The following is a 24,907-nucleotide window of genomic DNA, read 5'->3' as shown; positions in this document are numbered from 1 at the left end:
TGGCGTGCACATGTGTGGGTAAATGAGTACGTAGCCTGCTGTAATACATACGTGAGTAAGTTCAGGGTCTCAACCTTGCATATTTCCCCACTGTTCAATGTTTTCTACGTAAGTATGTGCTCTTTGTATCATGTAAAATATACTTCCTTGTAAGGCATTGACAGGAATGATTATGTCATTAAATCTGTTTCATCAAGAAGGCTATCCTTCGGGGCACCTGGGTGGCTCAGTGGGTTAAGCCTTTGGCTCAGGTCATGATCTCAGGGTTCTGGGATCATCGGGCTCTCATCGGGCTCTCTGCTCAGCAGGGAGCCTGCTTCCCCCTCTGTCTCTGCCTCTCTGCCTACTTGTGATCTCTCTCTGTCAAATAAATAAAATCTTAAAAAAAAAAAAAAAAAAGAAGGCTATCCTTCATTCTCAAGCCATGTTTTGTATCTCTTGGCATGTTGGTTAAGTGTCTCCTTTTAAGTCTTGCCGGCTTGGTGATTTTGTTTTAGCAAACAAAGGTCTGGGCCCAAGATCTCTGCTCTAGGTTGGTTTCAACTTCTTTTGCAGACAGTGAGGTCCATGGGCATGATCAGGTGAAAAGAGAAGTGGGCCAGGTCTCCTTATCAGAAGGGACAAGATAATCCCGAATAAAGGGGGGCTCCTTTCTTCCTGTGACATCTGCATTTTTTTAAATATGTACAGTCAAGTTTTGCTGAGATCTGTACACTTTTCTTTACCTTCTCTCCGGGCAAATCCTCCCTGAGGCCAAGCTTACCTTACCTGCCTCATGATACTTTCTGTGACTAGCCGATCTTTAAAAATATCTTCCCAACACTTAGCTTCTGCAGTATCTATACCCCATTTGAGATTTTGTCTTTAATCTTGGGTTGTTACTTTCTATTTTAGAAAATACCATATATACTCAGCAAAGGAACTGAAGGTAGAAGGTGTTATGAGGCAGTGACTTAGACATATCTATCCCTCATGTGCCTGAGTTATCTCTGAGTGTGTTCAGTAAATGCTTATAAATTCACTATGAGACTGTATAGCATAATGGCTGGAAACCTTACTCTGGAGCTAGATGCTTACATTAAATCTGGGCTTGGCCACTTACAATGTGTGATTTGGGGCTGGTCACTTAACTTCTCTGTGCTTCGATGTATTAATCTGTAAAATGATAATACTAAGAGGAGCTGCCTCAGAATTGTGGCTTACATGCCTTAGTAAAAGCATGTAGAAAAGCCATTAGAACAAATCCTAGCACACACAAAGGGCTATTGATATTTACTTATTAATATGGTGATTTGTGAATGAGTAAAAAATCAAAATTACGGTCTACTTATGGTTAATACGTAACATATGGAGATTTAGTTTAATGCCCTAGACAATTCTACTTAGAGATGTTCTTACCCCCCCTTTTTCTCTATTCTCTTTCCTTCCTCATTTTCCTCTTTTCCCATTCTTCCTTTGTCCCAACTGCTATCTTTAAAATTAGGAACAATGGCACATATATTAGGCAGTATAAGAATATGTGAATATTAAGTGCCCATTTAAACACTTAATGAGTTAAGTAATGAGTAAATTATCCTAAAATATGAAATAAAGTTCTGTTTCTGTCCATTCTGTCACCATATATTAACAACTTATTGTGCAGAAGGCTAGACTAGAGGAAGATGAAAGATTCTGAGTCTGCTATGGATACCCAGTCTGGGAAAGCAGACACACAAGTAAAGCAGCACGAACACTGAGCTATTAGTTTGGGGATGGTGTTATATCCAGTGCACTTCTGAAGGACAGAGAAAGTCACCCAGCCCAGCCTGCTGAGGGCATAGGGGCCTCTCTTTCTTCTCAAGATTGACCAACAACCTATTTACTTTTTGGCCCTTCACTTTGTGGTGTCAGTGGTTCTTTGGTGAACTAGAACATGCAGACACAGTAATCTCTTGTATATAATTTTGTTTATAGTCCTAGAAACGTTCTAGAAAACAGAGATACCAACCTTTAGGAAGTCTTGCATTCATAGGTTGGCTTTATTTAAGTATTATTTAGGGAACATGTTTTTTTGTTTGTTTGTTTGTTTGTTTTTTAAAGATTTTATTTATTTATTTATTTGACAGAGATCACAAGTAGGCAGAGAGGCAGGCAGAGAGAGAGGAGGAAGCAGGCTCCCTGCTGAGCAGAGAGCCCGATGCGGGCCTCGATCCCAGGACCCTGAGATCATGACCTGAGCTGAAGGCAGAGGCTTAACCCACTGAGCTACCCAGGCGCCCAGGGAACATGTTTTTATTTTCAAATTGATTCATGGAAGTGAGAAATTACTTTCTATGGTATGTGAGTCCTATCTGTGCATTTAATTGTTCGCAAATAGGACTGTTTCTTGCTTGAGAAATTGGAGCCTTAGCTTAGAGCTGAAGTGTGGGGACACACCACTCCCTGGAGGTAGAATACGAATGAGATACTGTATCCCGTTGTTACAGTGCATCACCATATGAAGCTGGTCTGTGTTAAGTTGCAGCAAAATAAGGCTGTCAGGTGATTCTCATGCTCTGTACTGAGGCCTGCTTGATCCCTTTTGCCAATGTAATATTTGAGGAAATATGTGTAATGGTTTGGCCTTAGGTCATAGAGATCTTTTCCTGAATCTAGGAATTGTAGTCTTCCATGAAGGAAATGGAAACATAAAGTGACCAAAGGCAATTCTCCGTTTAAGATCCTTAAGAAATGATATCTCATATTTCAAAGAAAGGTCAAATAAACTTTTTTGTGTCCAGTAGCTTTACTTCTTAGCCAATCTGTGCCTACTGTTCCTTTAAAAAAAAAAAAAAAAAAGTGTGTTTGTGTGTGTGTGTTGGAGGATTGTGTGATTAGCTTTACTTTCTCTATCCTTGCACCACTCTGGGGATATACCTTTTCCTGGGTGTCCACATGGCTCGATGATAACCCCAGGCTGGCTGGGTATGGCTGGCTGCATGGGTTCGAAGGTGGTAAAAGCAGATTGGCCATCTGTCTGGGGCTGGTGTAGACACATAACAGAGATAATACTGGATAACATTCAGATTGATGTTTTCCCCCAAGGGTGGTTGGAGGGGTTTTGTTTTGCATGTTTTTCAACAGACCTGGTTTAAAAATTCATGGATGCACCTGGTTGTTTGTTCCTATCCTCTGTTTTTCCGATATTCTGGTACAGCCAAAAAACCTCCTCAGCAAGAGACTAAATTGGAAAAGGGTTGTATTCAGAGCTTAGGAGAAAATCTGTGCAGTTTTCAGGAAAATCACCTAAGCATAGTGCTGCAAACTGAAAAGATGGGGTGTTTTTCAGGTCAAGATTCCCAAGAGTTAGCAGCACCACTCAGTTCACTTTTTAATCGGTCTCAGAGCAAAACATCCTTTAGCCAAATGTTATATTTGAAAAATGGAAATTTGGGTTGGATCCTATTGCCTATGGGTGCCCAGAAGTGTTCGATGCACTAGATGCAGACAAAAACAGCCTCAACTGTGGCACTGCTTTTCCCTGTAGGTAATCTTACTGAATCTCCTAGAGCGAAGGTGATATGTGAGGAAAGTGGTTATCAGATCAAAAAAGGTGCTGTCTCTTCCAAATAAGATTTATTCTTGGTCCAAAGTGAAAATTCTAGTTCAGCTGTAGAGGAGCCAAATTAAATTAGGGTAGGATCCAGGGAACTCTGTTGCAGATCAATGCATCAGTAAAAGTTTCTATTCCCCATGCTTCTTTGTCTCCGTCTCTTGTGCCCTCCTTTACCCGAGGAAAAGCGAAGAAAAAGATTTAGCCTCAAGGCTGAGCTTTAATAAACAGAGTGACCTTTACATTTTAGCTCAAAGAAGTAAATATAATCTTATAGGTATCATTGGCAACTGAGCCTGGGTGGGATGGAACCTATGGGCAGAAGGCCGCCCTAGAATTTACCTTCAGAGAGAAAACAAATTTGATAAAGGGACTGGTGAGAAATGCTGTATGTCAAGAAGATAGACATCTTCTTAAAAACTGGTGTTCTTCGATTTAGAAGCCTGCTGAACTTTCCACGCTTTTAAGCTTCCATTTAGCACAAACTTCTTTCAGCTGTTTTTGGTACAGTAGGTTTACCTTGATTTCAGAAACTCTTGAACTGCCAACATGTAAATTAAGCAAGTCTTTGCTTAACACAAAGAAACAGCACAGGCTTCTTTGAAATAACAGGCAATCCTTTTACATTTTACTAACTAAGGGTAAAACTTAAGACTCCAATGCCAGGGTCTAGTGCCAGAAAAAGATCTATTAAAGATGAAGAATGGTATTTTTGGAAAAGGTAATGCTGTTTATAGGTGTAGAGGATTTGATTCAGTAGGATTTAATATGCCCATAGTCTCACTAGTACCTTTCACCCTAGAAAAATTACATAATGTTTGAACCGAAAGAGATACTAGAAACTATCTGTTTCAACCTAGCAGTTTAAGAGGAGGTATTTTGGCTCAGAGAAGGTAAGTGACTTTTCCAGTGCTCCAGAACTAGACAGTAGCAGAAATGGAACCCAGTGTCCCATCCAAGTATATGCTGCTTTTCCCCCATGACCTGTCCTGCAGCTCCCCTACCTTCACAAAGCATCCTGATTGGGAGCAGTGGACCTCTTTCCTAGTCCCAGAGCTGTAGCAATTTTTGTTTTAACTTCCTCATGTTGGCTAACTCGAGTACATGTAGCAAACATCTTGTTCCTCACAAATGACAAAGAGAACAGAAAAGTCCATTATCCTAAGGACTCAGAATAGATGCAGATAGACTCATTTCTCCAGACAAGAAGGATCATCAAGGCCACAGCTTCTGTCCACTTCTCTTGCCAGCGGCAACATCACCTGATCTGTTCCTCGGTGTTCCCATTCTGATGATTTTGTTTCTCGTTCTCACAGATAACTTTGAAAGTAGTGAGGGTGATCTAAAGCCACAGAAGCTAGAGAGAGTTGTAAGAGGGAGCTAACCACGACCGTGTGTCTTTTCTGAGCCATCGGTGTGGACGGTGGACCAGTACTTCCCAAGGTGCATTCCCAGAGCCCTGCTTCTTCAGAAGCTCCACAAACAAAAATGCATTCTGTCCTCTAATACATTTGGCGGATGTTACGCATGATTTCCCTTGTTTTGCTTCAGAATGTGGTCTCTAGAGACTTTAGTAAACCAAAGGAACCTTTTTGTTTTTTTTTTTCTTTTTCTTTATGCTAGTATTCCTCAGATTTATATAACTGTTTTTTTTTAAGTATTGCAACAATTTTGCTAAGAAAATGCTGTGCTCATTCCTTTGGGCTTGTTTAAATCATCATAAACACCTACCCTGTGAAGAGGGCATTTTTAGTCCTATTTCATAGCCATGGAAGTAAAGGATCAGGCATAAGAAGTGGTTTCCCAGGGTCACATGACTAATAAGAAGCCCAACCGGGACCCCAAGTGAAGCCTGTGTTCTTTGTACCTACAGGAGTCTCCATTTGAATACCTACTGCCTCTAACAGTTAATTGTAGATGACTTAAGTGACAAGGGACTTTCTGAGCACAGGCGTTTTATTTCAAGAAAGAAAAAAAAATGAGCATATGAGCTGGGAGGAGTGAGGAGTATCCTTAGCATCTAATGTGCTCCCTGTCCTCTCGGTCTATCATTTTTGTACCATTTTCAACAGCAACAAGGATGCAGTGCTTCTCTTTTATTTTAGCTCTGAGTTTATGCTGTTTTTTTTTTTTTCTTGTATTAATGACAAGTACCAAGAGAAGGCGACAAAGGGGGGCGCCTGGGTGGCTCAGTGGGTTAAAGCCTCTGCCTTCAGCTCAGGTCATGATCCCAGGATCTTGGAATCAGCCCCGCATCGCATCGGGCTCTCTGCTCAGCGGGAAGCCCGCTTCCCTCTCTCTCTCTGCCTGCCTCTCTGCCTACTTGTGATCTCTGTCTGTCAAATAAATAAATAAAATCTTTAAAAAAAAAAAAAAAGGCGACAAAGGATGGTGTGGACTGTGGTAAACTGGAAATTGTATGACCTCTTGTCTTGGATGGCAGCTCTAAAACTCTTGTTGATGACGACCATTTGGGAATAGGGTCACTGTATGTCCTCGTGTTATTGGAAAACTGGCCTATCGGTGGTATTCTTTCAGCTGATGTTTTCTATATCAAACAGAACTTGAGTGCCAGTCAGAGTTGGCCTTGGACCAGGGGGTTTTAACCTCTGCATTTCACTGTGCTACTTGCCAAGAAAAGAAGTCTCTCACTGAAATGATTCTTTTTATCCTGGTGGTTTCCTCTGTGGTAGTTCCACATTCGGTGGGCTTGAGGAATTTGCTGAACACTGAAAAGGCACATGTGCTCATTTACATTGGCAAGTGTTAAATTGGAGAAACATATGTTTATTCTCCCCTCCTGTTAGATCCTTGAAGAGTGTTGGTTGTCAGACTTAGCTGTAATTTCCCAGGTGGTATTCTAAAAAGTCCTTTTCAGAATCTCCAGAACTTATAAATTTGGCTGGAAATAACTTTAAAGTATGATTGGAATTCCAGTGGATTGGAATCCTTGTGGTAACGTTTAAACGGTCAGCTTTATGGATACTTTCATCCTGTCTTAGATTGTCTGGGTGTGTTCCTGACAAACTTTTTCCTTCGATGAGCCATTGCAACAACCTCTTAAGTGAGTTCCTTGACTATATTTTCTTCTCTTTAATCCAGCCTCTTTATTGCCTCCAAGGTGAACATCCTAAATGATCTATAGTCTATTTCCTATGTTTTCCTGTATTGAACCTGAGCAGATGGCTCAGAATATATAGGTTCTCTTGCCATTTAAGTCAGAATCCCTTTCCATGGCTCGTGTAGCTCTTTGAACTTGGCTATAGACTGCTTTCCATAACCTCTGCCATACAGAGAAACCTGGCTATTACCCGAACATGTATGTAGTGCCTGTTCACATCTCTCTGTCCTTGTGTGCTGACTCCTCTGCCATGAGAGCCTCTCTGCCCCTTCTGTGACTTACCAACACGGCCTTCAAAACCCCCTTTAGTGTTAAGTGTTCTGTAGCTCCTCCCTTCATTCCAGGAACAGGAACACAAGTGCTCCTCTGTGATCTCACATTACTTTGTACATACCTATGCACCTGCACTGTTCCCACGGAATTTTGTCTGTCGTTTCTGTGTCAGAGCTGGTTGTAGAAGAGTTCAGTGTCGTAAGACATCCAGTGTCTCATCCCTCGTTTACTCCCTAGTCTTAAGCACAGTCGCTATCACCTGATACCTGAAACTACTTAAATAAGTTAGGGAGAAAAAAAAAGAAGAGGAAGAAGAAATGAATGGTTGAATGGTAAACCTCTGGTCACCCCACAAGAAGTGACAATTTTCCCTCAAAAAAAAAAAAAAAAGTATATTCCAAAAGTTGTATTTTTCTATTCTTGAAATGCCTGAAAAGGGATTGTAAGCATTTTAATTATTGATAATATTTTTATTGAGATAGCCTTTAAATAAGACAAATCATACTGTTCCATTTAGTGCCTCACTTATGACTTAAATGTAAATTGTATCAAAGAAGAAAAAATGTTTAATTTATATTTTCTCATATGTTTGAGAAAAAATTGGTTAACCTAAGCTCATGTTCACTGCTTAGGAGGTCTGCTCATTCTGTGGTCCATTGTTTAGAATGCAGCCCCGAGAACGAGGTCCTTAGGTGTGAGCCATAGAAATGCCAAAAATGCTCTAGAATTATCTTAGTGACATCATCGTACCCCTCCCTGCCTAAGTTCACTCCCTTGAGGTTTGCTTCAGTTTCCAGTTGGAATATCTTAATTCACATTTGTAAAGTGCTATTATCATGCTTAGATGAAAACTTCATGGATGTATAAAATCTTGTTAAATAGTAGTTTACCAAATTTGAATTTCTTTGTGAGTGAACTATTTTTTAATATCATACAATTTGCAGTAAATGGGTGGCAAGAAAGGTTTGCCTGGGAATTGATAGCATAGTGAAAAATGGAGAAATAATGTTTTTCTGCCTTCTTTATTCAGGGAACACAATTTTAAAAATGTTGTGCAGTATAGAGTTTCTAATCTCTTAGGAACTTGTCTTCAAACTTGAAATACTCACTTGAGGTCACCCATGTGTATGTGTGTATAATATATGCAGAATAATACGACATTGCTTTTTCCGGAAACTTAGACAAGGACAGGAAACATGTATAAATGTGTATAAAAACACATTAGGCACTGTTATAAATAGACAATGAGGTTGGAATGGCAATTTATACAAATCAATAAGAAAAAGGCACAATCATGATTTAAAATGTAGAAAAAATATGAACTGGCAGTCTACCAAATGAGGATATTCAAATGACTAAACACAAATGACAAAAAGGAGGAAGGGAAAATTCACTATTATTAGTAATGTGTATTGATGCAAATATGCCTTTTCCCCCAGCCAGTTTAGAAAACATTATAAAAAGAGAGAAGAAAATCTCGTGTTGGTGATAGGTACTTTCCAAGCCCTGCCAAGGAGCTATGAATTAGTACTGTTTTTTTCAGAAAGCATTTGGTAATATGAATCAAAGGGGATTACAGAATTCATGTTCTTTGATCCTTAAATTCGACTTTGAGGAAATTACTTGAAGGATTAATTGATGTACGGAAATATTAATATACATTGGTTCATAAGACTGTATTAGTGAAATTTGGACATCTTCTAATAAGGGATTAATTACATAGTGGCATATTCATGCAATCAAATTCTGCGCAGCCAATAAAATGTGATAACACGGGAATATTTAATAGCCTGGAAAATGTTTGCATCATAGTTTTAAAGTGAGGAAAGCAGGTTAAAAAACAGAAAGTATCGCACAATACTCTCTCACTGTATAAATCTCTTTTCACTCTCTCCCTCTCTCCTTTCCTCCCCATTCCTCCCCTCCATAGAAACAAAGATTGGGAGAGCAAACATTAACACATGAGTGATAATTATCTCTGCCTAGTGATGATTCAGAATTTTTCTTTATTTTTTTTCCCTAAGCATGTTTTGGGGGCATTTTCCCAAGTTTACTGGAATGAATACATGTTAATTCTTGCTCATATTTGAAGAGAAATACTAAACTTTAAAGCAAGATGAATAATTAAGAAGCAAAATTATTGTACCATTGGCACATTCATATTTAGCGAAAACTAGAAACCTGCAGAGTAGCTTCAACACCTGGACTCCTGACACTAGGGGTGCCCTTTGTCTTCATTCTTTTATTCTGAATTGAAGGAATTAGGTCCAGTACCAGGTGTTTGTCAATGGAGGAAGGACCAGGATTGAGGGGCTCCCCCGTAGCAAGACTGAGCTGCAGCCCGACAGCTCAAGTGGGGCCTTTGGAGGCAAAGACCAGGATTGGTGAGGATACTAAAGAAGAACCGGTCATTCTCATGGGCTACTCCATGCAGGCCTGAGCTGAGAATGTCCAAGAACTGTGAAGTAGCCAGTCACTACTGTTTCACAGGTGAGGCTTCACTTCATAGTCCACATATTTGAGTAAGGTTTTTACAAAACCGTAACTCTTGTTCCTTAAGATTGATCTTTTTATTTTGTTGCGGGGGGGTGGAGCAGAGAGAGAGGAAGAATCTCAAGCAGACTCCCCTCTGAATGTGGAGCCCGATGTGGGGCTCTAACCCAGGACCCTGAGACCATGACCTAAGCCAAAATCAAGAGTCCAACACTTAACTGACTGCACTACTCAGGTGCCCCAAATTGGTTCTAAGAAAGGTTTTACTTTGGACATGTGTTCCTAATTTAATAAAATTCTTCATCGAGAGAATTATTTAGATTGAAGGTGGAAGAGAGGTTTCCATTAAATCAGCAGGAGCCTGTCTGATAGTAGAAAGGCTGGGGATGGGATAAGAAGAATGATCTGACCTCAGAGAATTATTTCATGTTCAGTGGAGAGCTTAGCACACGTCAGTAGTTCCAGAAAATGTTACTATATCATAGTAACATGAATTAATTGAGATATATTTTCATGACCCTGGGGTTCAGAGAAAGGTCAATATTACCTTGTATATTCTGTTAGGGAAACTGTGGGTCTATCCGTGGTTTGAAGATTTTATTGTTCTTTCATTAAATGTAATCACTATTTCTTGTTTGTTTTGTTTGTTTTTAATTTGCCCAGTTACCTATATTTGTAGTACTTTTTCTGAGGGTTTCCAATAAAGAAATGACTTCAGATAAAGAATGACTTTGAATTTACTGCCAAAACCATACATTTTTGAGTGTCAGGAATAATATTTATGATAATACAGGACTGTCCCAGACAAAATCTGACATATGTTCACCCTATCTAGGGTTCATTTTAGAGAGAGCTAAACTATGACTTATCATATGGTCAAAGCAGCTCCTAAATCAACATCAACCAGCTTTGTAAATGATTCTATCTTTATCAGTGGATTTGACTCATCATATATATGAATCTCAGTCTAAAAATGCTTTTGAACAGTCACAAAATAGAGCGGCACTTTTATAATAATTGGATTGTATGATAGCACCTTGATTAAGAATCAGTCTAATTGTTAAGGGTGCTAACTTCTGAGCACTTGTGATGACAAGACTCATAAATGATATCAGCGCAGATACATAAAAGATCATGTTGTTTGCAGAGGTGCAAAATTTTTTTCTTTTTGAAAGCTTTAAAAAAAAAGATTTTATTTATTTGAGAGAAAGAGAGAGAGAGAGCAAGTGCTTGAGTGGATTGGGGGGCAGAGGGAGAGGGAGAAGGAGATTCCCCACCGAGCAGGAAGCCTGACACTGGGCTCGATTCCGGGACCCTGACATCATGACCTGAGCTGAAGGCAGATGCTTAACTGAGCCACCCAGGCAACCCCTGAACACTTTTTTTTTTTTTTTTTTAAAGAACCCTTTTGTTCCTTTTGAATTAGGGTGCTATGAAATACCACCAAAGTCAAGAGAGCTGATTTTGTGGTTATTTTATTAAAGCGTGGATTCCCTGTTTGTAGTAACTTGGAGCAGATGAGTGTTTTATAGGGTTGGCATAGTATCAGTAGGAATCGAGTTATGCAGCAGGATGCATATAAAAATAAAAAAAAAAAAACATAAAAATTTTGGATGGTTTTATACAGGTCTGCACCATGATAAAAATTGATATTTCTATATGTTTCTGGGACACATTTACCATATGACCAGTCACCCTCAGACCCAAATTGCCTTTTGTTATTTTTGTTGGTCCAAGGTTACCTAAAAGTCAGGTTTTTTGTTTTGTTTTGTTTTTTTAAAGACCTAAGAGAACAGTAAGTATTCTGCTTTCAGTTGCTAGGTTATATTGTAATTGATACCAGTGCTTTTGCTGTGAACATAAAGATACAAGGACTCTTTGCTTTTAAGAATCTCATTTTTTTAAAAGTATCAGATCCTTAATTAAATGATGGGATTGTAATACCTAGATATAGCCTCCCTTGAAAAAGACTTAGTTATACACACTTTAATGGACATTAAACACATTTATCCTTCTGTAATTTAATCTGGGTATTTTATGCCCCTTAAAAATCCACAGCCTGGAATTTCTTGACCTTGGGTCTTTTGATGTCTTTGTGACTGACTAACAATAAAAATCATTTGGTCTTCAATAAACATTCACCTTGAATTGATATCAGTTTAGAAATACACAGCCCTCAGAAAGTTCAAGGTAGCTGAAACCCAATGAAAAATCTGACAATTCAAGTCATGTGTGTGTCAAATATGCTAGATCAGAAAACTTTGCTACTTATTCTGACTATAATAATAACAACAAACCTTTTATCATATTCTCCTTCTTTTAATTGTAAGTAACAAATTGTACAGAAAATCATTGTCATCGTGTATCTCCAAGATGGCTGCCACCAATTCTCGCCACCCTTTTGTATGCATGTATATTGTTCTTCCTCCCTTAAGAGGTAGAGTCTACTTTTCCCCTCCCTTTACACTTCGCCTAGAACTGGTGACTTGTTTATCCAACGGAATGTGGCAAAATGGATGTCCTGGGACCTGTGAAGCCAGGTCATAAGAAACATTGCAGCTTACACTTGAGTTTCTTGAAATATTTGCTCTTGGGATGCTCACACTTTGAGGAAGTCAGCCACCAATTACAAAATCCAAGAATCACAAAATTGCAATTCTTTGTGAGTTTCAAGCCGTATGGAGAGAATGCCCTTCTGTGTAGAAAGAGAGAGAGAGGCTAAGGCCAGATACATCAGTGAAGAAGCCATCTTGGAAGAAGAACCTCCAGTTCCAGCCCCATAGCTGACATCACATGGATTTGAAACTAACTACCCAGCTGAGCTCTTCCGAATTCCTGACCCACAAAACCATGAGCAAAATAAATAGTTGTCTTAGACCACTGTTCTGAGGTAGTTTGTTACACAGCAGTAAGTGGGACAGAGGTCCTTTTCTCTTTAATGTATTGTATCAGTTCTGCTGTTTATGAGATACGTATTTTTTTTAAGGTGATGTTTTTTCTTTTTTTTTTTTTTAAGATTTTATTTATTTATTTGACAGAGATCACAAGCAGGCAGAGAGGCAAGCAGAGAGAGAGAAAGAGACAGAGGAGGAAGCAGGCTCCCTGCTAAGCAGAGAGCCCAATGCGGGACTCGATCCCAGGATCCTGAGATCATAACCTGAGCCGAAGGCAGAGGCTTAACCACTGAGCCACCCAGGCGCCCCTGAGATACGTATTTTGAGATGAAATTAGTCTAAGATATAGAACTGCCTAGAAAATGCAATCATGAAAAATGCAGTCATGAAAAAAAAAATCATCTTCTTAAATTACCATACTACTGTATCATGTGCTCTCACCTGCTCTGACTGAAGGAAAGGAAGAAAGTATAGAGGAAAAGCAGCAGATAATATAATTATACTGAGGGGCATGTCGATTAAGCACACTCACCCTTTTCTGCCTCTCAAAAACAACTTGAAATGATCAGTGTCTGTCATTAAATAATTGAAGAACTAAGAAAAAAATTTACATGAAACAGATCTCCTTGTTAACAGGAAGGTCTTCCTCCTGAATGTTCCCCTTCAACGCCATCTTCCTGGGAGCTTGGCAGTGGAGCTGCAGAGGCGATTCTCACTTCACTAATCTGCAAAGCCTGTAGGAGAGAAACCCCTGGTGGTCTCCACAGTCTTCTCAGGAAAGCTTTAATAGCCAAATGCATTAGCAAGGTCTCGTGTGGCTGAGACTTCATTAATCTCCCCCAATATATCCTGGTATATTTGCCCATTCACCATGAAGCTTTAATATAAGTAAGTAAAACTAAAACATACTTGTCAGGATGATGGTACAAGGAAAGCAAGGAATGAAGAATGTGGGCACATTCTGTTCACTAATTTTTAGAATAGATTCATTCCTGTGGGCTCTTCTTTGCATTCTCTTGACTTTCAACTTGACATTTATTCAAACTCGAAAATCAAATGCACAACTTAGAGATTTAACCAAAAACGGTGTGTCCCTCACCTAAATCAATGTTAAAATATACCGATAGCGTCTCTTTCTTGCTCTCTCTTCCTCCCTACCCCTTTTCCTTTATCATTTCTGGTGGAATAAAGAGATTTCTTATAATTAAATGAACATCATTTCTTGTAAAGTTTCCCATGAGCAAAGAAGATGAATGTCCGCCTCTCCCAGCATTGCTGTTCCTTCTGATAGCAGCTAATATTTTAAAATGATGTAACCTTTTGGCATTTATAGATCTTTGGGGATTTAAGAGAGAAGTAACTCTGGGACCTGTACCACCCATGGAAGTGTGTTCTGATTGAGTTTGAGCAGAGGCTGTGGGATAATGTTGGGATTTTTAAGGAAGCTCAGATATCCTCAAGGTCTAATCAGTCTCCATAGTGGCTGCAAGAATAAAAATATTTATCAAATTTGTCCACCATTCTTGTCCTCTAAAATGCCATTTTTAAAAAGCCAGATGATACAGTGCTAAGCATTAACGAATATACCATATTCCCTGCTATCCCCTTGGGATGACAATCATTTTTTTCTCTGGAAAAGTGACTTTTTTAGATGCCATTTAGTCATATGATGTTTCCTAAAAAAACCAGTTACACTGGAATGATTCTTACTGGTTTTAGCATAAATTTCTTGGAGAAGTCTCTTGTGAGGAAATGTTTGTTTCCCTACCAGTGCTATTACTAAGTCAGAGCTCTTTGCACATTTCTGTCATATTTTTGTAACCTATACTTAGGATAAAGCTTAAAAACAGTCTTCTGGTGGTGCCTGGGTGGCTCAGTCAGTTAAGCATCTGCTTTTGGCTCAGGTCATGATCCCAGGGTCCTGGGATTGAGCCCCGCATTGGTCTCCTTGCTCGGAGGGGAGACTGCTTCTCCCTCTGCCCCTCCCACTCTCTCTCTCTCTCTCTCTCTGTCAAATAAAAAAAATAAAATAAAATCTTAAAACAAAGCAAACAAACAAACAAACAAAAAATAGTCTTCTGAAGGGTGAGGAAGAGAAGGCCTGGGCCATTGTGGAAAATCTGAGTCTGAAGCAGATCTGGGTATTTTGATTTCAAAGATTTATATTTAAAGGCAAAATTTTTTTAAAGCCAAAAAATTATCTTTATTTCTTTAGGAGTATCTTACCAGTCATTTTGTTATGGAGAGTCTCCATTACCTAGCTCTTAATTCCTTACTGCCAACCTGCTTTTCCCATCTATATTTTTATGATATATTTGCAATACAGTCTCTCTCTCTCTCACCCTTTCTCTCCCCATTCCTTCTTCCCCTTCCTTTCTCTTGAACTCAACTATCACATTTTTGCAAAACATGTTGTACTAAATGTGCTATTTTTTGTGATTAATAATAACATAAATACAAAACTTAGCATTGCTTTCACACAGATGATCTTTTGTAATCTATGCATAAACCCATACAGTGTATGCCATAGATAGCTTTAGCACCCACTAGCTGTGTGACCTTGAACTAATCACCTCATTTCTCTAAGCCTCATTTCCTCATTTGCCAAATATAATAGCTACCTGAAGTATGTTTAAGCAGTTTAATGAAGTAGTATTTTAATGGTTTAGTAGAGTGTTTGGTACAGAACACATGCTCAGTAAATGTGAACTTTTTTTTTTTAAGATTTTATTTATTTATTTGACAGACATCACAAGCAGGCAGAGAGGCAGGCAGAGAGAGGGGGGTAAGCAGGCTCCCCCTGAGCAGAGAGCCTGATGCGGGGCTCGATCCCAGGACGTTGGGATCATGACCTGAGCCGAAGGCAGAGGCTTTAACCCACTGAGTCACCCAGGCGCCCCTAAATGTAAACTTTTTTATAGGATCACTACTGTCAATGAGAAAATCTGCTCATGAAAAGATTCAGAGAGCTATTAGCTCTTCAAAGTGACGTAACTGATATATAGCAAAGGTGAAACTCCAATCTGTCTTTGGAGTCAGGCCCCGTGTTATTTCCTATGATTATAGTATATATTTATAGTTTGTTTTTCCTTCTTCTCCTGACACGAATGACCTTCACTAAACACACACTCTTTGTCTTTTTTGAAGAAGTACACACATTCATAGCAATGTTCACTATGGTCAGGTTTAGGATTTGGTCATGGCTCTTCTTGAGGGAAAAGAGGTTGTAGTTTAAAATCCCCACGCTTAGCCCTACAGATCAACCCTCCCATATCCATATCCACATCCATATCCACATCCATATCCATATCCATATACAACCCTCCCATATCTGCCTTTCTACATTTCCTTTATGGGGTCAGTTTCATCCACAGTAATGGAAGCAAGGACTTACTGTGAAATGATAGTTTTTAATTTGAGATTCTCTAAATTGAGTCAAAGGAGAGGGTTATGTTCAGTAGTTCCAAGAGAAATAAGAAACTTTGTTTTTGTGGGCTGGGGGGCAGAGAGAGAGGATCTTAAGAAGGATCCATGCTCAAATTCTCAGTCCTACAACCCTGAGAACATGACCTGAGCCCAAACCAAGAGTTGGACCCTTAACTGACTGAGCCACACAGGCACCCTAAGAAATCTTTTTAAAGCTTTCTTTCTTGAATTGTCTTCCAAGGAATGTAACCCATACACTCTCATTCCTGGTGAACCTCACTCTTTTTCTGTGTACTCGAAAGGGTTGGACAAAAGGAGTATAGCTTACTGTTATGTAATAATTAATAGGTAGAGTTTTCTGACAGGGCTAGTAAGAGACATGTGAGACACTGAAATTGTAATATATACTTACTGAAAATGCTTTTTCTCCCCTAAAAAGTCAAAGCCTTTGGGTCTGTATTTAAAAAAAAAAAAAAAAAAAAAAAGATTGGGGCACCTGGGTGGCTCAGTGGGTTAAAGCCTCTGCCTTCTGCTCAGGTCATGATCCCAGGGTCCTGGGATTGAGCCCCGAATTGGGTTCTCTGCTCAGCAGGGAGCCTGCTTCCTCCTCTCTCTCTGCCTGCCTCTCTGCCTACTTTTGGTCTGTCAAATAAATAAATAAAATCTTTAAAAAAATAAAAATAAAAGTGAAAAAAGAAAAAAAAAAGAAAAGTTTAAAAGTAAGCTTACACAATGAACTCTTTAGAATACAATGCCAAGATTTTCCTGCAATTCCATTGAATCAGCTTTCAGGTTCAGAGTAGATGGTCTGTTGCCCAAGCATTCTTGTGGTCTCTTGGTATTGAATGACCCAATTTTGTGTTAATGAACATGGATTGTGCATTAGATGAGCTTCACTGAGTTTGGGGGGGAGGACGGGAGTGGGATTTAGGACACATGATTGCACACTGAGTCCTCCTTTCTACGGATTCCATCAGTGTATACTTATCTGAACTTTTTTTTCTATTTAATCACATCCCTGTTCTTTTCTTGTTATTGTTTGTACTCCAGTGATTTTCTTTTCATAGGTCATTCTAGGGTCCTGTATAGCTTCCCCCAATACTGTTATCCAAACAGTAGCCAACTGATGATCCCTTATTGCTCTTACCCTCCGCTCCTCTGGAAAGGATAAATGCTCAGCTCACATTGGGAATAAACAGCTTTTCCACCTACATTGATCAGCAAATTATTTACTTGCTCTGATTCAATTTCACTTAATTTGTTTTTAATATCAAAGCCAGAGGTTTGCAAATAGCCTCTTAGAATGTTTATATATGGATTCTGGTTTGAAGCCAGTGGTTAGATAACTGGAGTGCACAGTTGCTACATCTGCTATTTTTCTTTGCCATCATCCTCATCATCATGGAAAGTACTTGTTATGCACCTGGGATACAGGTATCTGGATCCGAGTTAAGCCTTAAGCAAAGCAAGAGATATCCCGAGTATATTACCTCTTCGTGATTATAGTCCTCTAGTCCATGAATGACAAGGGGTAGACAAATGAGCAAACAAGTAATGAACACATAAAATAAATACTCTGTGATTTAGGACCAAAGGAATGGTAGGAAGAGGTATGTTCTTGGAGGTAGTGAAGCTGCCCCTTATTAACTCCCACCACGTCTAAAGAGGTAAATGGCAGAATTCCAAGAATAACACATCTAGGAAAAGAATCTGGAAAACTAAATAGGAGTGTTATTCCTTAGGGAGGGGTGTCCTCAGTAGGCACCTGGAAAGATCAGAAAGAAGGCTGCTGGGCAACCTTTTGTAGAATTACATCATGTAGCCATATGTTGACTCTGGAGCAAGTCAGAGAGTAAAGATGCATTTAATTTCTGATGACACTGGGTTGTCAGAACGACTAATACCGAAAAAAGGGAGAAATGACATTTTAAATCTATAAATTGCATTTCATGTTCATTTGTCACCTCTAGGAAAAGCAAATAAAGTTTCTTCCTTCTCCCAAAGTGGATGATGAATGATTGCTTAGGGTTGGGTGGCGGGAGCCTGTGTCGCCATTATTGACTTTCTATGGAAAACAATTCATCTACGGATGCAGTCAGTGCAGTGTCTGCACACCCTGCAAGGCATGAGTAAACTGCTTCTAATCACTCAAGGGCTGATCTGAACAGAGAATAATTACTTTCCCGTTAAAGACACACTCTTCCCCTTGTCTCAACTCTCCTGGCCTCCAAGTACAACAGCGGGGATTTGTTCCAGAGGACTCAGACTCAATGTCACAGGGGTTCATGGACTGCTTTCAGCCAAAGTCAGGTATGAAGATGACTCACTCATTCACTGATTTGTTCATTCAGTTGTTATTTACAAAAGTGGATGGACCTACTGTGGACCAAGCTTTATGCCAGGCAAAGACTCCTCTTCTTAGAGCGCTCACATGAGGAATTGTGCAGAGTTTAGATTCGTGCCTTTTACAACATCACCCTAAAATTCTCTCCTTTTCGGGTGCCTGGGTGGCTCAGTCGTTAAGCATCTGCCTTGGGTTCAGGTCATGATCCCAGGGTCCTGGGATTGAACCCCTCCTTGGGCTCCCTGCTTGGCAGGAAGCCGCTTCTCCTTTTCCCACTCTCCCTGCTTGTGTTCTCTCTCTCTGTCAATTAAATAAATACAATCTTAAAAAAAAAAATAAAAAAATCTCTCCTTCTGATCATATCCTAGAATGCAAAGGACCAAACACAAAAAGCAGAAGGGGACAGAGAACCAAGGTAAACCAGCAAACCAGGCATCATTGAACATGTCTAAGAAATGTAATCTGTTATTTTTTGAGGAGTATTCACTAACTTATAGGTACTATTTTGATAATATTTCCCAGGAATACCTTCTTGAGAATATAGGACTTTATAAAAGACATCATTTATGTCTAAAGATTGGATCACATTTATTTTTACATTGTTTGTTTTTCGGAGGTTAAACATTTTCTATTTAGATCTTGCTTATGGGGGGTGCCTGGGTGGCTCATTCATTAGGTGTCTGCTCAGGTCATGATCCCAGGGTCCTGAAATCAAGCTCCATATCGGGCTCCCTGCTCCGTGGGAAGACCGCTCCTCCCTCTCCAGCTCCCCTTGCTTATGTTCCCTCTCTCGCTATCTCTCCCTGTCATAAATAAATACAATCTTTAGAAAAAGATTGTTAACTTACTTACTTTTAATAGTCTTCAGAAGGACACAAAAACCTAATTTATTTAGGAATAAGTTACTAAAGAATTTGATTTAAAGACTGAAATAATAAAATTCCATTTATTCAGTTAAAATTTAAGTACTCTTCGCCATTCAACCACTGCACTGATTGTTACCCAATTATGTTGAAGGCTGTGATTAAGTAATTGAAATGCATTGTACACAATGGTACATACTTATGTGTGTATATGCATTTGTGTGTTTATGGTTCAGTTGGAAATAAATGCGGGTCATAACACTAAATGGAAAAAAAAAAAACATCCATGATATTATATAGAGATGTGAATAAAGAAGTAGAGGGAAGCACACACGTGGTTTGACTTGTTGAAGGAATAGGGTCATGAGCAATTTATTTTTCTTTTATTTTGAATTCTGCTGGCCATCTTACAAAGTTTGTGCAATAAAAAATGGCTAAATAAAAATGGATCCAGATTGACCTGTTTGTTCTGTGTGGATTTGAGCAGAGGTTTGAGAGAGGAACCACTGGAAGGTTTGTGTAATTCAGACCCATCTATAAATCTGACAGGGGGACTTTCCTGACCGCTTCCATCATTTCCAGAATGTCAGATTTTCAGAGAGAGGGTTTCAGGTGAGAGAGGGAAGGTGAGATTTTGGTCTACATATTTTCAGCACTCAGAATAAAAACGAAGGGAGCCGTGGATTTTGTTTATTCAATATTAAGTATCCATATGTGTGAAAATATGTGTGTTATTCTGCCTTCCCTTATCTAGTATTATCTGGAAGCAGAAAATCTCATATAGTCTGCTGACTTAGAGCACAGATGAGTATCAAAAATATTGTAGACGACCATGAAAACCAGCCTGATTGGAGGCTATTTGGCGGGCCTACTGTTTTTATTTTGATGAAATAGTCTGCCAGGAGAAGCAGGTGAAAACTGTGCTCATGGGAAGAAAGGAAAACATATTTTGGTTAACAGGGAACTAGAAAAATCAGAGGAGGGGAAAAAAACCACCTTGCCTGAGACAAGGATGCTCTATAAAATTGAACCACTTCATATTATTGTGGAAATGACTATCTCGCCATAGTGCCAAAAGTTTGTTATATATTATTGCTAATTGTGGTTGGAGACACAAACCAATGTGATCACTTGGTGACTTATTTGTTATTTAGAAAATGACAGCTTTCATATGCCAATAAATGTGAAATCACCTGGAAGTACTCTTGGGAATTGAGGAGCCATCTGAACGTCCTTGCTGAATGCACCTGCTAGATTTTAATGAAGGGACGTGAGTTTGTACTTCGTACATGACCTGGTGGTCCTGTCTCAGCCATCTGATGAGCGGACACTGTCTGTTCAGTGGAGAGACGGAGACACCTACATAACTTTGTCACAATTTTTGGTTGGTAGACAGTGGCCTCGCTAGAACATGGAGTGAGGCAATTTGTCTCCAGTTCTGTGTGTGCTGTTCGTCTCGTCCCGAGGGCTCCGGACAGCCAGGATTGCACTCGCTCCACCACGTCCCTCTCTCCTCTTCACGAAGGGGCAGGTTAAAGAATAGCGAGGAACCTCGAACCCATCCTGGGTTGCATAAACGCAGTTCAGTCCGCGTGCATCTGCCGTGCACTCTTCGTGTGCCATTTGCGCTGACAGGACACCGCTCTCCACGCTGACGCGAACTGTTCTTGAGGTTTCAGTACGATGGCCTCCCACGGCCGGAGAAAGCTCTGTGTGTTTGTCTGGCATGCGGATCTTTTCTGACGTGGCTCTAGTTTTTTTTTTCTTCCCTTCCCCTCCCTCTCCTCTTTTCCTGGAGCTGCCGCATCCTTAGCCGGGAAGCTTTACACCCCGGGCTGCAGTGATTTCTCTTCATACGGCCACGCATTAAGCATATCTTTCATGCTTCTCCGAACCAAGCTCAGAAAGTGCCAATTAATAAGTCGCCGGGGAAGAAGTCCGTGGGTAGCGTTAAGGCCTCCTGTCTGGAGATATTAGGTGCACACTCTGACTGACGGAAAGCAGACCTGTGGAGAGTCGGGAATGAGGTACTTTATCACACATTCCTGGAGGCATAAAATGAGAGAATAGAAAGCGGTGTTCAGGGCGGCTCCTCCATCATGGTCCTGTTGTGGATGGTCCCCACCGCTCTGGCCGTGGTCAGCCGCCCTAACAAGAAAGTACAGAGCAGGGGCGCCCTGGGTGGCTCAGTGGGTTAAGCCTCTGCCTTCAGCTCAGGTCATGATCTCAGGGTCCTGGGATAGAGTCCCGCATCGGGCTCTCTGCTCAGCAGGGAGCCTGCTTCCCTTTCTCTGCCTGCCTCTCTGCCTACTTCTGATCTCTCTCTCTGTCAAATAAGTAAATAAAATCTTAAAAAAAAAAAAAAAGAAAAAGAAAAGAAAGTACTGAGCATCTGAAGCTGTGAACATGTCCACGTGTAAAGCAAATTCTTTGGTCAGTAGACTGAAGACCAAGCAGGATGCCCAACTATTCTTTCCACGGCGCTTCCATTCATGCCTGCTCAGACTGCTCTGCGTGTCTTTCTACTTCCATGTGAAGACTCCGAAAACTCTTCATTTATTTACTTACTCATTTGGAAAATATTTATGGAGTCTATAAAATATGCTGGGTATTACTCTAGCTTTGGGGAATATACCTGTGGGGCAGAAAAAGAGAAATATCCAATATCCCTATTCTCATGGAGTTAATGTACTAGTAGGGAGTATGTAGCTGATAAGCAAAATAAAAAAGGAAATTATGAGATAGGTTAAAAGGTGACAGAGTTGGCCTCATACAATTTCCAGAGAAGGCTTTAGAACACCCAGCCTTTGAGTCAAGGCTCAGGAAATCAGACTAAAGGTAAGATGACATACAGGGCTAGTGTTGATGTGAACAAGAGGGTTTATGGTAAGAGAGAAAAATCAGTGGAGCCCACGCTGTGTTTCTTTCCACCTTAACCACAACAGACTATGACAAGTCTTGCTCTTTCACGTCCCCAAATGGAAAGTAGACAAGGCACAATAGGAAAGAGGGCCAAGGTAAGAGGAAGAGTGGGACATAGTTTAGATGAAGAAAATAACCGTGGGGGAAAAAACAAAACAAAACAAGGAACCCTGTAGAACGAACTAAAATGCACCCCTCCGTGTCTTCTTCCTTCCTTACACCTTGTCTGCCCCATGTCTTCTTCCTTCCTTACACCTTGTCTGCCTCTTCGAGTTTTTTTGTTTTTTTTTTTAATAGTTTCATGGCATTGGTCCAGGAGAACAAACCCACAGAGTCAAGGTCCTTGTTTGACCAAACGTTCTTTGTTCTTTTTTCCTCTTTCCAAAATTTTAACTTGTTGCTAAGTTTTGTAAATTTGTAAGCTTAACTTTTTGTTGTTCTCTCCCCCACAATGCCTGGCCGCAGATTATGTTACTCACAGACCCGGAGATCGAGAGCAGCTTACTCATCAGCTCCGATGAGGGGGCCACCTATCAAAAGTACCGGCTCAACTTCTACATCCAAAGCTTGCTTTTCCACCCCAAGCAGGAGGACTGGATTCTGGCATACAGCCAAGACCAGAAGGTGAGTGCGATTACCTTGTTGGAGACAACAGAGCACGGTTTTCCAGGGAACAGGCCGCTAGCTAATTGTCTCTGCATTTCCTCTCGGTGGTGGCTTTGGTTTTGGGCAGTAGCCTGAACTCTGAGCCAGGGGGTCAGGGGCAGCAAGGAGGATTTCAGGGTGCTCGCTTGAGCTGTGTCTACATCTGAAACAGCATGTAAGGCAAAAGCCTGACACTCAGGAAGACATGGTGAAGAAGCAGTTCTTAACTGTGACGGGCAGTAACTTAAAAATGTGGTGGGCAGTGAGGAGCTCCCAAACCCTTTGGAATCTGAGACTGTTGTGTGCATGTGGAGATATGACCGTGTTTCTGGGTAAAGGGCCCATAGCTTTTCTCAAAGCCTTATAGGGAAGGACAACCCTGAAAAGGCGAAGAGCACTAACTAGGGATTTGCCAAAACAGTGAGAGAAATGGCCAGAGAAGCAATAATAATGTCCATAGATAATATTATTCAGAGTCAAATAATGTCAGGATTTATCTGCTTTTGGTGATTGCATTGAAGGAGAAGTCGACTTTGTAAGAAAGCGCTGAATGAGGTTGTGCATGGGTGCGTGTGTGTGTGTGTGTGTGTGTGTGTGTGTGTGTATGAGATATGTGTATGTGTTTTATGGTATACATACTATAAAATATATTACATACTCTATACTACAGATACACTATAAAACACCTTTAGCTCCTGTTTTTAGAAAAACTTAACATTTTCAGATAGAATATAAGGCTAGCAACAACAAATATAATTAAATAGAAGTTTCACAGGCAAATAACAGACTCTAGCCATAAAAAGCCATCCAGAAAATAGGTGCAAAAGTGGAATGCTCTTTGTGAACTATGTGATTCAGTGAAGCTATCTTGCAGATTATTTTTATAGGAATCTTGTGCTAGAAATTACATATATTTAAAGAAATACTGGATTTCTTTGAGTGAGGAGGGTACTCAAGGGTTTTTTTGTTTTGTTTTATTTTTTTGTTTTGGTTTTGTTTTTTCTTTTATGTTGGGAAGATATAGATGTGAGGGGAGGGGAATGGTGGAAGCAACTTTCCAAGGTCTCTACTGGCATGGGCATTTTGGAGGAAGCAAATTAAAATTCTCAGGATTGGAATTTTATTCATGCTGCCCTTACTGCAAAAAAAAAAAAAAAAAAATGCACATTGAGCCTAAAAATAGAAAAGATTTACAATTAGTTTAAAAAAAAAACACAAACACTAAGCAGCTTGCCTACCCTATTGCAGAATGTACAATTCCATTCCTGGAGTCAGGCCACCATGCATCTGGTCCAAGATGGTGCAGTTACCAGAGGTGAGGCTGAGCAGCTCAGAACAGAGAGAGTAGTAATTTAATCCACCGGGCTATTGTATTTTCTTTGGCAGTTGGTTAATTTTCCCTCTGATGCCAGAGGTGCAGTGAGGGCCAGATTTACCTGCCTAAGTTAAAACAGTTGTGCTGGAGGAAATGCCCAGAAACAGAACCCTTTATGCCTTAGCACTTCCAACAGTGCTCCCCACAATCACCGTGGCCAAGTGGACAACCATGGGGGAGTGAGGACATCTGAGTTGGGGCCCCAACTCAGCCATGGAACTTGGTGCACAGTTCTTGGTGTTGGCTCTTTGGCTTAAAATACGTTTGCATGGATCAGTACACTTACAGGTGTGCATCCAATGAGATTGAAAAAAAACAACAACATATTAGGCCCCACGTCTGGTTTAGGTGCTCATCATGGTTCAGTGTTGGTCTCAAATAGCTTTATCAAGGAGCATTCAGTCCATGTGGGAAGAGAAGATAAAAAATGCACATGAGTTCACCAGTAGTCTAACAGAGGCCAAGAGTCAGTGCCTTCATTCACACATAATAGAAACCCAGTTGAAGTAGCTGGATGCAGTCTATGAAATTGTCAGCCCAGAGTTCAGGAGATGGAGATCTAATGAAATGATTTCACCTTGACCTTGAGGAATATATGTCATATTTCTGTTTGGAGGGTTGTACTTCACACAAGAGGAATGTCAGAAATAATAATACAAAGTTAGAAAAACCATGTCTACACAGTTGTCAATGTGTCCATTTGGCTGAAACTGAAATTTTATAAAGTTAATTCTGGGTATATTTGTGGAATCTGATATTCATTGTTTTTTACTATTTTGACTATTGGACTGCAAGGCAGAATAAATCTTGTTTTCATAATTAGGAGCCTTGTGAAAATTTTGGATAGTGGAATAGTGTGTTCAGAGGTATAGATTACAAAGTTTAACTTGGTAGTAATTTTAGGATGAACTGTGGTTATAAGGAGGTCAAAAGCAAGAATACTACTTAGGGTGATATCACCGTAGTCCTGTTCTGGACCA

General features: G+C 40.1%; 1 protein-coding gene across 4 annotated transcripts in view; it reads left to right on the top strand.

Moving 5' to 3' along the window:
- The window catches only part of LOC111144791 (sortilin related VPS10 domain containing receptor 1), a 494,131-nt gene that overhangs the window by 294,514 nt on the left and 174,710 nt on the right, over positions 1–24,907 (top strand). For all 4 annotated transcript variants that reach the window (XM_022499251.1, XM_022499255.1, XM_022499253.1 and 1 more), the window contains exon 4: positions 22,373–22,531. In XM_022499251.1, coding sequence (XP_022354959.1) covers positions 22,373–22,531 — 159 coding nt within the window. The remainder of the gene's footprint in view (positions 1–22,372; positions 22,532–24,907) is intronic.

This window comes from Enhydra lutris, unplaced genomic scaffold (genome assembly GCF_002288905.1).
Source record: "Enhydra lutris kenyoni isolate GAN:26980312 unplaced genomic scaffold, ASM228890v2 scaffoldscaffold12, whole genome shotgun sequence".
In the NCBI taxonomy this organism is placed as follows: Eukaryota; Metazoa; Chordata; class Mammalia; order Carnivora; family Mustelidae; genus Enhydra; species Enhydra lutris.
Note: the sequence above shows the minus strand (reverse complement) of the source record. Positions and strands in the feature narration are given on the sequence as shown.